The following is a 14,925-nucleotide window of genomic DNA, read 5'->3' on the forward strand; positions in this document are numbered from 1 at the left end:
GGAGAGAGAAAGAGAGAGAGAGAGAGAGAGAGAGAGAGAGAGAAAGAGAGAGAGTTCGCGTCGTGAAAGTCTTTCTCTCGCGAGGAAGGAAACGTGAAAGGTGGAAGGATCCAAAGGATCCATCAATACGTGAGGATCTATTCCTACCGGCTCGTCGCCATTTATCGGTAAGACAATCGCTTTCGTTAATTTACTTTCGATCTTGTTATTGTTTATTTATATTTCTTCGTTGTAATTATTTTATATCAATCGAAAATCTATATATATATATACTCTTTTATATGTAAATTATATATATATATGTTTATATATTTACGTACAGAAGAGTTAACCGAAGAATTAAAGAAACATGAATTCTTTGTTTACGCTTGATTAAACGCAAAGAGTATAGTGATTCGTTCTCGTCGTTGTCGTCGTCAAAAAGCTTAGTATATCTTCCCACCGTTTTCTCTATCTTTAGCGTATCTCTGAGATCGCCAACATCCAGCAAAGATAAAGAAGCATCATCCGTGGAATTCGCCAAGAGTAAGCTTGATCTGGATTACGTGGAATTCGATTATCATTCTGTTACGTGTATACCTATATACACACACACACACACAAATATATATATATATATATATATATATATATATATATATAAAAGTATATCGATGCTTTTAATTCACTAGTTTATGGATCTTTTAAGGAATTTCGAGAGAAGAGAATGTTCTTCTCCTCTTTGCCGGCAACTCAGACGACAAAGTAGTTTATCGTTTCGCAAATAAACTTCTCCCGCGGGTTGCACCCTCGTCGTGTACATACACTCTTTGCTTTTCGTTGCGATGACAAAGCATCGCGAATGTTTATCGGTTATTTGCACCGCGAATTACCTCTCGTACAAACGCGCCTAATGGAATGTAAGTACTTGCGGTGTTTGTCACGATCGCGTTGAAAAAGTACCTCTCGTCGTTTCTTTATCTCCAAGTTTTGCCGAGAAGTAGTCATAACAATGTTCATGCGACTTGTTCGTTGTCAATTAACGCATAAAACCAGCTTGTTTTTATTATTATTATTATTATTATTATTATTTTATTTTTATCCTCTTCATTTCTCTTTCTCTCTCTTTCTATATTATCGCTAAAAAGAATCGAGTGAATTCCATTCAGTGTAAATATGTACCTACGTCTCGTAAAAGTTATGTAAAACATTGTAAACGTATGTGAAGAGTGTACCTGTCTGGATCAAAGTAAAAAAGTGCATTCCAATTTTGTCGAACAAGACGCACGACATTCCAATGGTACGCTCGTCGTGTCGCGAATGTTCCGAATTTAATTAATTTCGGTTTGTTCGAATGTGGCTCGTGCCGACGTGATGCCGACGAGTAGAGATTCTTGAGTGAGTCCATGGAATTCGCAGATTTTCTTTTTTTCTTTTTACTTCGAATGAAAGTACGAATGAGAGATAGAAGGTGAGTGGAGAGAGAGAGAAAAAGAAGAAGAGAAAAAGAGAGCTAGAAAAAAAAAGGAGAAACGAACGAAGATACCTTCGAAACAGCCTACTACCTACGATCAAAGTTTCTCATTTTCGTTATTTTCGATACGATCCTGGCGAAGCTTCAATTCGTGTTTCGGCCAATTGAACTTGGGACTTCGAAAAAGATGTCTCCACGAGGAGAAATCGACTTTAGAAAATTATTTTGAGTCATGCACGATTCTCTTGTATTTTCGTTTATTCGATATTATCGAATTCTTCTTTTTCTCCTCATCTTCCTCCTTCTCCTCCTCCTTCTTCATTTCACTTCTCTTGACATTCCTTCGAAAATAATGACGTAAGTTTTACGCAAGCTATAGCGATCAAATATTATTAAATAATTTTACGTACACACGCGTAAAGCCAAGAAACAGACACGGTAGGTGCGATTCTTATCGTACATAGCGTGGCCGTTATCGTTCGTCGATTTCATTAATTCGATTTCGATTATGAGTTATATCCATTAAGTCGCGTGCGTTACCACGTACATACTTAAGTACGTGTTATTTTTAACGCGATAACACGCACTTCCGGAATAACGATACATATCATTATCGACAGACGACATCGCGTGTTTCTTGCGAACGCATTTGGAACGCGTCTTCTTCTGCCTTTGCTACTGATATTTGATTAGTTTTTACTTTTCTTACGATTGCACGATCTCGAGAAAGTAATACGGCTTTTCTCTGAATAGATACATAGTCAAAGAATCCGATAACCTATACATCAAACATGTTTACAAAGTTTGATCATTTCGAAAAAGAAGAGAAAACGCGAAGAAAGAAAAAAGAAGAAAGAAGAAGGAAAGAAAAATCGAGACACGAAAATAGTCGAATTCCTACGAAAAAAATGATCTATTTCCTGTTAAACGTTCGACGTTATTAGACGATTAATTACGACATAATCCAACGATATATTTGCCAACTATTAATAATATCTAACAAACGTGAAAATGTTGATATCAAGCGACGAGGGAAATATAATCCTCCTATCGATCAATCGTCCGTGCGGAACAAGAGTTTATAATACGGAAAGAAAAAAAAAAAGAAAAAAAAAAAAGAAAGAAAAGGAAAGATAGAAAGAAACGAAAAAAGATTCTTGAAGGATATAGAAAATTTGTTGAAGAGCTACGCATTCGTGAACTACGGTCGTGTATATCGGTATAGAACGATCGAGTAATCACGAAGAAGGCCGAGCACGCACTATCACGCACGCGTGCGTGCGAGCAGCTGCGTGAATTATTGCGAACGTTCGCGCATTCCCCACCATTCGTTCTAAGTAGTCCGATTTGATTTATTTATTCTTGCTACGTCCTACACGAGTTTCATTAAGGAAGTATTATAGAACATTTGAACAATCTTTCTCAAAAGTTAAATAAATTTCATTATTTGGAATCGTGGAATTTTACTGTCGTTTATCCGTCATTTAGATCGTCGATCGTTTAAATCAACGCCAAAACACGTCAAATATGTTTCAGGGTGAGGGAAGGATGAAGAATGCCCCGCGTCGGAGGAGACGGGGGTGGCGGGAACGAGAAGACAGGAGCCGGTGGCTTCGGAGGATGGTTGGGAGGAGCTGCGAGAGCTGTGACCGGAGGAGGCGTCGCTGGTGGATACGTCGTACTGGGTGGCACCAGATATGGTCTGAGACTCTCACAGGTATATATACGTCGTAATGATCGTAATAATACGTAAATAGAAAATATAAATAAACCTGACTAAGATTGTTGATCTTATTGATATGTATTTAGATACGATCGAATCATAAAATTTTTCGTTTAATCGTAACTCTCGTTTTTATGTTCGAAGGAAGAGAATAATTTTATGGATACGTACGATGATAGTTTTGTTATGTTACTCTACGGCTGAGCACAGTTACGATGTCGTCGTTAAAAAAGAAAAAAAAATAAATAAATAATAATAATAATAAATGAATAAAAGAGAAAGAGAGGAAAGATAAAAACGTGGGAGATAAGGTTGTTCTAAAATAAACAAAAATAGTCTGGAAATTTTACTCGTCTTTGTACTCGTAAAATATGTATCATTGTTCGTATCCTCATGATATCAATCGAATGTTTCAAAGAGTAGAATATCTACTTGCGAATTATTACATAAGGCGTTAGCTATAGGATTTATTCGATAAAAACAAAGTTTAGATCTCTCCGATCGGAAAACGATTCGCTCTCTTCTTCTTCTTCTTCTTCTTCTTCTTCTTCGTTATTTTTCTATCTCTCTTTCTTTTTTACTCTTTTCTTTCCCTTACCTCCGTACGAATCATCGTAATAACCTTCCGCTCGGTCGCAATGACCTTCGCTAAGTGACCACGGCAAAGGATTCGTTCGGCAACGAAGAAAACGAAGACGCCAAAGATCCTAAACTTAGAATCGATCGCGTAAATAGAATCCGACCAGTCAGTGACTCGATCTTGAACCGCCTCTCCTTTCTTCTCTCTCTCTCTCTGTCTCTCTATCTTCTTCTCCTCTTTCTGTCATTCTACTTGCACCGTTTCCTATCCACGTTCATCCGGAATAATATCCACTTGACGTCATAGATATACCGTCGACGCGAATCTCTCGCCGCGTGCACGCGACAAGTTTCTCTGCCAAGTCCTTCGATCCTGACAAATCACCGGGCATGAGACGGTATAGCCGAGAACGTCGGAAGAGGTAGCTGACAATTTTCGTTGGAATTCTTCGTTCGTGGAAGATCGACTGCCAAGTTGTCGGCGTTCTTGTCGTTCGCCGACGATTAAAAGAACTTCATCGATTTGTTTAAAAAAGAGAGAGAGAGAGAGAGAGCAAGAGAGGGAGAGAGAGAGAGAGAGAGTCTCGTCATTGCGAAAGATTTATAGCTCATAAATCGTTTTATCGTGCTCGTTCGTTTCTTCGTTTCTTCTCTTTTATTCTTTGTAACTTTAATTATAGAAAAAACGAATAGCAAGCGTGTTTTTCTAACAAACCGCGAGAGATACCGAAGAACGCTGAGCGCATAGAACACCAACGTAAGAGAGGATCCGTTTCGGAGTAGTATATCAAGAACACATTCGTGGGAAGAAATGGCGTCGACTTACTCTCGTAACTTACTTACTATCGTAAACTTACATACTATCGTAACGACGCCATTGTTTAACAGTATATCTTATTTTGTTACCGCGAATAATATTTTTCTAGGATACTCTATATACGATATCGATGAAGGCTACGCTGTCTTCGGGGATAGAAAAAGAAAAGAGAGAAAGAGAGAAAGAAAGAAAGAAAGAAAGAAAGAAAGAAAGAAAAAAGTAAAAAAGAGGAAAAGGAACAAAAGCAAAAGAAGAAGAAAACAGAATATAGAATCTAAGAGAGGATCGTACGTTCTTTTGTGTTTTAGGAAAGTCTGCCACCCGCGAGTTCGAGGGAGGAATCAGCGGAGAGAAGACGGAAGAGAAATTCGCGAGAAAGCGAGTCGAGAGAACGGCTGACGGAGAAATTGGCGGAGAAGTCGTCGATCGATCTGGCGTCGAGTATAGTCGAGTGTTGTTGCATCGGGCCACGTTCTCGGTTGCCTCTGCCGAGGATTCCAATAACGACGACGACCTCGACGACGACGATAGAGATGACCACGTCGCCGCTTTCGTCGACGTCCACGTCGTCGTCGTCGTCCTCATCAACAATGGTGGCGTCGACGGTTGGCAATGTTGGAGGAGTCAAAGGTGGAGATGGAAATGGAAGGGAAAGAGACGTTGGCGAAGTTTTAACATCTCTGTCACCACCATCACCACCTTCACCAGTGACTGTAGTAATAGCGGCGGCACAAGCACAGCCATCGTCTTCGTCGTCTTCGTCTCTTCCTCCCACGTTTTCGAAGAGTCGTGCCACTACTGCTGTCGTGGAACAGCCGGTGGACGCGAAGCTGGCGGCTGCTCGGCCAACGCCAAACTCTAATAATAACCGCGGGATGCTGCAAAGCACTACGGTGGGGAACGAGCAGCACCACCGCCAACAGCAGCACCAGCAGCAGCACAATCAACACCACCAGCCACAATCATCCGCGATCCCATCGCCGTCGCAGCCGGTATCTTCCGTCTCTACTTCTTCTTCTTCTTCTTCTTCCTCCTCGACGTCTTCGTCGTTGCACCCGTCGTTCGACTCCTCCTCTTCGCCGAGCCTCCAAACGCAACACTCGGTTTCCGTGCCGCGTCAGCTCGCGCAGTGGACCAAGCATCAGACCCTCAAGCTCCAGGTACAACTCGTATCTCCTCGTATCCCGCGTCCTTAGCCTTGCCTATTACTCCCCCTACTTCGAGTAACGCGACGATATACCATCGAAAAATATTCAAGCCATTTCACGATAAGAAACGACCGGCCTTGTGATAACGGGTGTCAACGAAACAAACAAAGGTGGAGTGCTTCCGGGCAGGAAAATATCGCGTCAGAAGCCTCGAGGTAGGTTTCGTTAGAACGGTGTCGAGGATCGTCGAGTACGATTCCGACGCGAGTACGCGTAACCTTGACAGGTATATTTATCTCTCGCTCTCTTGGTCGACGATACGCACGATTAAGAGATCGCTACCGCGCTCGTATCGCGTTTCTTACAACTTCTCGCTTCTTTTTCTTGCGTTCGTTCCTACACAAACTCTTCCCCCCCCTCTCTCTACTTCTCTCTCTCTCTCTCTCTCTCTCTCTCTCTCTCTCTCTCTCTCTCTCTCTCTTCTAACGATTGATACTCTCAAACTTTCCAAAGTTAAAAGGGAATATTAGTGGTGTCCGAAGCCCTAGGGCTTAGTGAAAACGCTTACGAGCTGGTAGGTAGATGCCTAGTCGAAGAACGATATTCTATTTTCGTCGGCGTCCGTCTTTTCTCTTCGCAGCGGGCGCACGAGGCTGCGTTGTATTTGCCCACGGGCCGCGCGAGTGCAGGATTTGATGGAGAGAGAAAGAGAGAGTGAAAGAGAGAGTGTGAGAGAGAGAGAGAGAGAGAGCGTGCAAGAGGAGAGGGAGAAAAAAAAAAGACAAAATGGTGGGAAGAAGCAATGGATCGAACGTAGATTCTGGCAGAGTCCGTTTTCTTCGCGGCACGATTTTCCTGGCGAGAGGGAAACTATAACTCTCCTCTCTTCTTCTTCTTCTTCATCTTCTTCTCCTTCTATTGGTCGTTCTTTCGAAACGATCCAGATGTAACTCGTCGTCGGTTAGACGAGTTCTCTCTAAACTAGTCGCGCCCACCGAAGAATCTATGCTGTTACCGTTTCTTTTTTTAACGTCGTTGTTGAACTTTGTTCGCGCTCGCGTTAAATCTCGTGATAATATTCCGGTGAATACGTTTTCTTCTCTCTATTTCTCTTTACCTCGTTATATAGGAACCAGCGGTGATAGCGGTGGACCGATTGCACAGGTTCCGCTGGAGCGGGGGTGGAGGAGGAAGCGGGAAAAAATCCTCTTCCGCCCCCCGCAGCGAAAAGGCCGAGCGTCTTCGCGAGCTCACGGAAAAACTCAAAGGACCAGCACCTGTCCCACCTCCTAGACGACCTTCTCGTACTCAAGCTTCCTCTCCGCCACCGGGAGGATGTCAGCCATCTTTTCAATCTCATCAACAGGTAAAAAACATGACTTAAAGAAAACGTAATATTTTCGAATACGATCGTGTGGAAATATCCGATGTATTTTTAAATTGGAACATTCACAGTCGGTTCAAGGTTGCGGTCGATATGATAATCGTGGGATCTATAGGAATCATGAAGCCGGTCTTCAGAATCAACAACAATATCATCAACAACAGCATCCAAGGGGTATTGTTAGAAGCGAAAGCGTTGGCGAGGAACGTCTCACTGGTACAGACTCGATGGTCACTGGTAACGAGAGCTGTCGAAAACAACAGCTCGCTCATGACACTTCGAAAAAGTCCTCGAAGTCGGGCAAGGTGACGGAGAGGAACAGTGGTGACGTTGGTGACGTTAAAAATGACGCGAATCTCGTCGTCGGTGTCCCCGTCGAGGACGCGCCGACAACAAAACAACAACATTTGAGACAATACAGTGATTCAGTGGTAGATAGTGCAACGAGCGTGGACGATCTGTGCGATACCTTAAACGTGTCTTCCGCTGGTACTGGTGGCAACAACAACAACGAGGCCGAGGCCAGGGACGCGGTCAGCAGGTTGGAGTCCCGAGGACCATTGTTGACTCTTCAAAGAGCCGGTGCTCCACTCAGGAGTGCGTCCTTCGGTCAGGTGGATTTCAATCAAGGTAATTTTGCGAGAGGGGCAAAAAAGGGAGAGGAATGAGAAAGAGAGAGAGAGAGAGAGAGAGAGAGAGAGAGGGAAATTCGGTGTGAGTTCATTCGTATTGTGTGAGACATCAGATTTATTTTTGGTAGCCTTCGTAATCCTTCGCGAAGCATTACTCGTCGTTAATGAATCCGGAAGCCAAATAACGACGCTGGCCGAATCCGGTGTATTACGTTTCAACCCTGAACTACATACCAACGTGCTTTGACTTTCATAATACGGTCGAGACTGTAAATAGGAAACATTTCGAGATGCGATACGATGCAGAAAGAGAGAGAGAGAGTGAGCCAGAATGTACCTAAACATCGCAGAAAAAACCTACACAATATTCCTATTTATCGATTCGCAATAGTTGCACGAAAGAGAATGAAAAATATTTATACGAAAATACGTAATATCTCATAATATCTCGTGATTTTGTCATCGAACGAATAAATTCTTTTCTCCGAAAATGATCGCGGCGTCGTGTCTTCCGTTTATTGGTGAAAAGAAAGAGAGACGATTTCCCAATGAGTAACAAGGTCGAACTTCTTCGTCTTGTCGGCATGTCGTAAGACGGAAACGTCGTATTTAATAGAGTACGAGAGGCAGAGAGAGAAAGAAGGAGAGAAGGAGGGAGATAGACACCTTATACGTTCGAAAGGTAGCTGACGAACGAAACTAGGTATCTCCTGAAATATCGTCGTTACGATTTCCTCGTGCGTTCATGTTTGGGTTCTCTCTCTCTCTCTCTCTCTCTCTCTCTCTCTCTGTCTGTCTTTCCTTCTGTAACACCTTCTTTTCGGCCTTCCTCCACTCCTCCATTAACCGAGCAAAAGATCAACCGAATGTTTCTACTCGTCGCGCGTCCGACGCAACCCCTTTCCTCTCTCTTTCTTTCCTCTCTCGATCTTGCTTTCGTTCTCTCACTCCTTCTCTCTACGTTCGTTATTATTGGAACGGACCGCCTCCTCGTCCTGCTGCTCTGCCAAGCTTACGTGACACTCGAGGAGATAATTAGGACTTCTCTCTCTTTCTCTCTGCTCTCTATCTCTCTTTCTCTATCTCTATTACACGATCTTAACCGGCCGAAAAACGACGATGTACGAGCATTCGAGTTATTATTAAAAACGTTCGCGCGTAATTTGCTTCTGGAGTACGTCAATGTACAATGATTAATGTTGGTCAACACGTCGTTACGAAATCTGTTAGAATCGTTTCGGTGGCAGATAGGGTTAAGCCGATTCCAACGTTTACGAAAGTTCTCAAAGAACTTCCGTGATCGCTTAGAAAGGAATTGGTTTGATCGAAAAGGGAAAGGGTAGAACACGTTTTGATAATCGTTACAGCGAATCGTCAAAAGACTCAGCCAGTGGCAACGAGTGCTCGTACGGAGAACAAAGATGTCCGTGCCAGTACTCTGCCTCGTCGACGAGGAGATGCGATACCAGGTGTCTCGACGTCTCAAAACAGCCCGAATCGGCAAAGTCCAAGGACGTCGACACCGAGCGTCGATAGTGCCGTTGGTTCGGCCGAAGGACTCGGTGTACCTCACCAAAGTAATCTCGAAGAAATCCGACCTAGGAGCGATGGTTCCGACAGTTTGGCAACATCCAGTGCTCTTACCAGCCCGGAACCACCGGTACCGGAAGTTCACGAGCAACAGCCGAGGTTGGAACTTCAAACGGATGCTTCACCGACCGAGGTGATACCTTCCGAGCCGATTTATCAAGTCGTCGATAGCACTCCGATCGATGAGATCGTTCAGAAAGGTCAGATTTCTTACATCTCGAAATATCTAACGACGGAACGTATGACGTAGCGACGATCGAACATAGGAAGTTTAACGATTTAGAATATGAGTTTATTGGGATAGAGATATCGTGAAAGGCTGAGACGTCTAAATATTTTCAAGGAGTCGTTCGATAGAAAGGTGCAAGCGAATTCTTACCGGCGTCGTTATTTTACGTGGCACTATTTTCAGAACTGTGGGTGCCAGGATCGAAATAGAAGTTCGAGCGTCATCGAGTTATAGCCATCTTCATTGATGACTTCACGCTCGTTCGTTCATTCGCGTCTGCAGAATGCTATTCACAATAAACAATGGCCATAGCCGAGACTAGTGGTGGTTTTACCACCGCTCAAGGTAGTCCAACTCCAACGTGCGCTCTTCCGTTCGAGCGACTCGCGGGAAATGATACTTGCTCGTTTAATGTATACCTGTGTTAACTTCTCTTCCGTTTGTCGCTATGATTTGAACGCGTTCTTGCTTGCGACTAACTTAGACATTCAGAGGAATTCATTTAACAGAGAACAGAATAGAGCCGCACGAAGTAATCGTAACACCGCCGTTGGAGGAACCAAGACTCAGTCAAGCTAGCGAGGGCAGCGAGGCACCTAGCGAGACACCTTCGGAAGCGTCCTCTCCACCTGGTAAGACCAGACGTTATCGTGGTGACACTAGCAAGAGAAGAAAGGGTGTATACATAACGCAATGGCCAGAACCTTTGGACGCCGACAGAAACAAACTTACTGCTCAGAGCAGCGAGGAAAGAGATGAGCCACCTGCTACACCAAGCGATTTATCCGATTGCGAAGGACACGCACCGCGAAGGTAAGAGATGGAAAATTCAACATTTTTCACTGTTCTTTTCGCCGCATGAAAAATATTCCTTTGTATTCCTTCGAATCGAAGAACAGATTCAAATTGACGTGAAATTGTTCCTGTATATTACATGTTAATGTCTTGTTTCTAAGGTACAGCAAGCGACCACTTCGTGGTCCTTACGGTCAAATGCTTGAAGCTGAAATGGCTAAGCCTCGTGCAACTGATATATCTCTGGAAGAAGGTCTCAGACCTAGACGCAAAGTATCCGCTAATCTCTCGTACAATACCGGCGCTAATAGTAGCTCCGAACCACCTACACCTTGTCATCATAGAACTACCTCTAGCCCAAGCAAATTAGAGGGATTACCTGGACCAAGTCCGGAGTTACTCGCTGAACTTTTGAGAGGATCTTCCGAGAGAGTAGCTCGTGCACCTGCTCATCGAAACGTAAGTCAATCGAATTCTTTGCTACATTTTCCTTCTCGTATATTTCGAAAACCCCTCGATGTTGTTCATCTGAATTGAAGGTGAAGAGTGAAGTACGTACGTTCTACGTGACTCATAGACTCGTTCGTTCGTTTCGCGGAAGACTGCATCGTGCTTCTAAAGGTCAAAACTCCAGCGATGGTTTAGCTACATCCGGCAGCGTATGTGCGTGCGTTAGCGTAGACTTCATGAATGAAGCAAGCTCGTGAGGAGAAACATCATGACGTCAGTCGTAAACACGCTACAGAGAGAGAGAGAGAGAGAGAGAGAGAGAGAGAGAGAGAGAGAGAGAGAGAGAGAGAAAGAGAAATACTTTCTGACGAAGAAAATAGTTTATCGTTCGTCGATGGAAAAGACGAGATATTTCTTCTTCTATTTTTCCTTCTCTTCCTTCCCCTCCCTCCTCCTCCTTCTCCTCTTCCATTTCCTTCGAATCCATCCATTCGTATTTTCGCAAAGTCGATACGAATTATGGGCCCGAAGATTAAATTCTTACGTTCGTCTTCTTCTTCATATTTTGCTTGTAATCCGTGATGTAAAGTGGTCGATCGTTGAGGAATTTGCTCGGACTACTATATTAAATTTCGAAGAATGTTACGGTTATACGTAAGAACGAGATTCGAAACGAGTGTAGTCGAATTTTCGCTTTTCGACAACCGAAGAGAAATGCGTATCCCGGGAGTCTTTGCCGCAGACTAAACAAGTGTCGTCGTCGAAATAAATATGGAGCACGAGTCGTTGGAAAAATGCGCCTCGACCGAATAATTTATGGTGAGCGATTCGCGTTTCACGAGACGATTAACGTGATTGAAAAATTTAAATGATATGGACAGAAAAAGAAAAGAAATAAAATAAAATAAAAAAGAAAAAAAAATAAATAAATGAATGAATGAATAAATGAATGAATAAATAAATGAGTAAAAAGAACGAGAAAAAAAGATGGAAGACGTTCCAATTTGGGATGTATTCGAATTTATAGGAATTATTTGGCATTTAGATGTAATAAAGACAGATATAGATACATAATTACATACATGCATATGTACGTATACATAGTACGTTTCCCATACGTTTAATCACACATTTCAGAGAAGCTTTTGCATCACGTTCAAAGCTATTCCATAGTCAAAGGAAACCTATTAACGAGACCGTCTGTGCGTTCCATGATGCAAATGAGAACTTTTGCTTGTGTCCATCCCCCAGAAGAGAGACAAGGTCATGGTTGCTCGGTCTGACGCAGGTGTCAGTTTCCGGTGTCGCCCACTAAAAAGATTCGTGCGAACGTTTACGCATGTTTCAACGAATTTAGAATATACCTGATGGCGCGAAAATGTTCACGGTCGGACAGTTTCTATATTTTCGATCGGCGAATTGATCGATAAAAATTCAAGTACTCGAATATACATATGAAATGAATCCTTCTGTTTGTCCGTCAACAAATGAAAAACAGAAAGATAGAGGTAGAGAGTGACGATGAAAACGAATACGTCACTATAACATAATTTTCTCGGGCGATAGGATTATTTCGTCGAATAGAATTTCACGTATTCGCATATTCGTATCAGCAATGACCATGGGAGATAATCATTTAACTTTGATAATTTTCTAGACTTTAAACGTTTTCCCTTGCATGATCAGATATAAAGAAGAGAATGAGTTAGAGTGACAGAGAGAGAGAGAGAGAGAGAGAGAGAGAGAGAGAGAGAGAGAGAGAGAGAGAGAGAGAGAGAGAGAGAGAGAGAGAGAGAGAATGATAGAGATAGAGAGACAAAGAGAGAAAGAGATAAATAGGATGATGAGGACAAGGCCGTAAGCAAATGGAGACTAATAGGAGATGTAACGTAGAAGGACGAAAAGATAGCTGAGGATGAGGACGAGGCGGAGAAAGAGGAGGAGAAGGAATGTGCAGGATTCGTGTATGATCCACGTGAAAAGCTTACGCGCCGGCGTCCGAGAGGCAACAGCAGCCACCACCAACGGCGCCGTGGCGCTTCTATTCGGCATCGATCAGCCTGTTCTTGCCATCCAGCTGAACGCCCGTTCAGTTTCGATAATATCCTTGCCTCGTTGTTGTTTTCTCTTCATTCGCGGGAAACACTAACAACGAATGTTACTTTTCGGATATAGAAATTGAATCTGTAACGATACAGTAAAGTAAATCCAAAAGAGTTCATTACGTGTGATAACCGAAAAAAACGAAACGGAAATCGAGCCGATCGTTTTTATCATTCTATCTTTAACGACTCTTTTGAAAAGATACTTCGTCATTACCACGGATGGTGGTCAAGGTCGCTTACGTGTACCTACCTACGTGGAACACGTAATGACCTTATCTCGTTTATCTCGATAAGTTTTGACGTATAGTCCGATTGTGGATAAAGTGGAAAAAAAAGTCAGGATCTTTTCGTGAATGTTAAAAAGGAGAAATCAATTTTCTTTGAGAGCTCGCGAAATAATAAACTATTGTGATTCTAAAAAATAGTTTATCGTTCGAGAATAAGGAAGAAAGGTGTTTCAACGACATTTCATGATTCTTCTGTCGTTTTTCTGTTTCTTTCCTTAATACGATATCGTTTCAGATGAACTATCTAAATGTGCCTTCGTTCTTTTATGGAAATATAAGTTCCACTGGCTCGCATTAACTGTCATAGACATTCAATAAAGATAGAGGAAGAGGATGGCGAGTAACGCTAGCGCGAATCCCATCGAGAGTCTGCTATCCGTGGACAGCAGGAATACCGGTTGTGTCAGGAAAGAACGCGTAGGTGTTTTCTAAATTCCTTCCTGTCGATAATCGATTGATATACGATGTTAACATAAGCGAACAATCAGACGTCTTATTCCTTCAAATTCTGATGAAAAGACCATGATGAAAACTTTTCATTTCGTTTCTAAGTCACTTTTATTTCTTTCAATTACAATTATCATCTATTTTAAAGCGCGCTTTATTGAATAGATTTTATCAGTACTTTATCTGAATCAGTAAAAAGAAAATAATGATACTGAATGGAATGTCGACTTCTCTCTCTCTCTCTCTCTCTCTCTCTCTCTCTCTCTCTCTCTCTCTCTCTCTCTCTCTCTCTCTCTCTCTCTCTCTCTCTCTCTCTCTCTCTCTCTCTCTTATGTTTGTTAATTAAAACTTTTCATCTTCCGAATAGGTCTCGTGATATCATTTATCACGAACAAACGAATAGGCAAGCAAATGAACACTTTGGTAATTACTCTAGGTCGGGAAATCATTCTCCAAGATAATGCATATATCCATTGACCGACACGTGGCGCAATACACCACGTGCGCGTGCTTCGTATATACAATACGCACGTGTAGCCTCCTCTTGCACGAGGTCACATTCTGTCGAGATGACGAAGCAACGAAGACGATGATAAAAGTCAGATTATTTTCTTTCGTGGAGAACCTCTAAGGTCAACGACCTCTCTTTAACGAAAGAAAATAACGTGACGAATTAACCGTTTGATTTATACAGGCATACGACACGCAAAAATGATCATTTTCTATAAATCATCACCTTTTCTTCTTCTTTTTTATGTTTCAGGACACGAGAACTCACGTCGTTGTCGAGCTTTACGACACCGAACGTTCATACGTCGAGGCTTTGCAAATATTAGTCAATGTAAGTAATTTTAAATGCTATCTAATGAGATCAAATGTATATTTATAACGACAGATCTATCAAATCAATCGTATCGTAAGATTGTATAACATATTTATTTCTTTTGTAATCGAACCCATATCGATTAACGTAGTACACGATTCGTAGAACATTAACTCTCTTACTATCTGCATATTATAATATCAAATGAATTCGGTCTGTTACATCCGGCAGATTTCTATATATCGTACATATCATTCGTTCCCGGAGATACGTATATTGAAAATAGCAGGGAATATGGAAAGAATGTTGAACATTTTCATCTTGTCTATCCTTTCGTTCTTTTTTTTTCTTTTTTTTTTCTTCTTCTCCTTTTTTTCTCTTCTTTTTCCCTTCCTTTAAAATAGCGAGAAACCAAAATAGATTTCTATTAACTATAGAACATATTTTAATGAGTTTCATCGAT

The 14,925-nt window shown here is 42.2% G+C and overlaps 1 protein-coding gene across 1 annotated transcript in view; it reads left to right on the forward strand.

Annotated features, from left to right (window-relative positions):
- LOC122629405 overlaps positions 1-14,925 on the forward strand; it is a 24,751-nt gene that overhangs the window by 3,236 nt on the left and 6,590 nt on the right. Inside the window, exons 2-9 of the mRNA XM_043812790.1 lie at positions 2,990-3,170; positions 4,881-5,732; positions 6,850-7,086; positions 7,176-7,734; positions 9,104-9,526; positions 10,065-10,368; positions 10,512-10,809; positions 14,403-14,484. Coding sequence (XP_043668725.1) covers positions 3,009-3,170; positions 4,881-5,732; positions 6,850-7,086; positions 7,176-7,734; positions 9,104-9,526; positions 10,065-10,368; positions 10,512-10,809; positions 14,403-14,484 — 2,917 coding nt within the window. The 5' untranslated portion in view covers positions 2,990-3,008. The remainder of the gene's footprint in view (positions 1-2,989; positions 3,171-4,880; positions 5,733-6,849; positions 7,087-7,175; positions 7,735-9,103; positions 9,527-10,064; positions 10,369-10,511; positions 10,810-14,402; positions 14,485-14,925) is intronic.

Source organism: Vespula pensylvanica, chromosome 5, assembly GCF_014466175.1.
Source record: "Vespula pensylvanica isolate Volc-1 chromosome 5, ASM1446617v1, whole genome shotgun sequence".
Taxonomy (NCBI): domain Eukaryota; kingdom Metazoa; phylum Arthropoda; class Insecta; order Hymenoptera; family Vespidae; genus Vespula; species Vespula pensylvanica.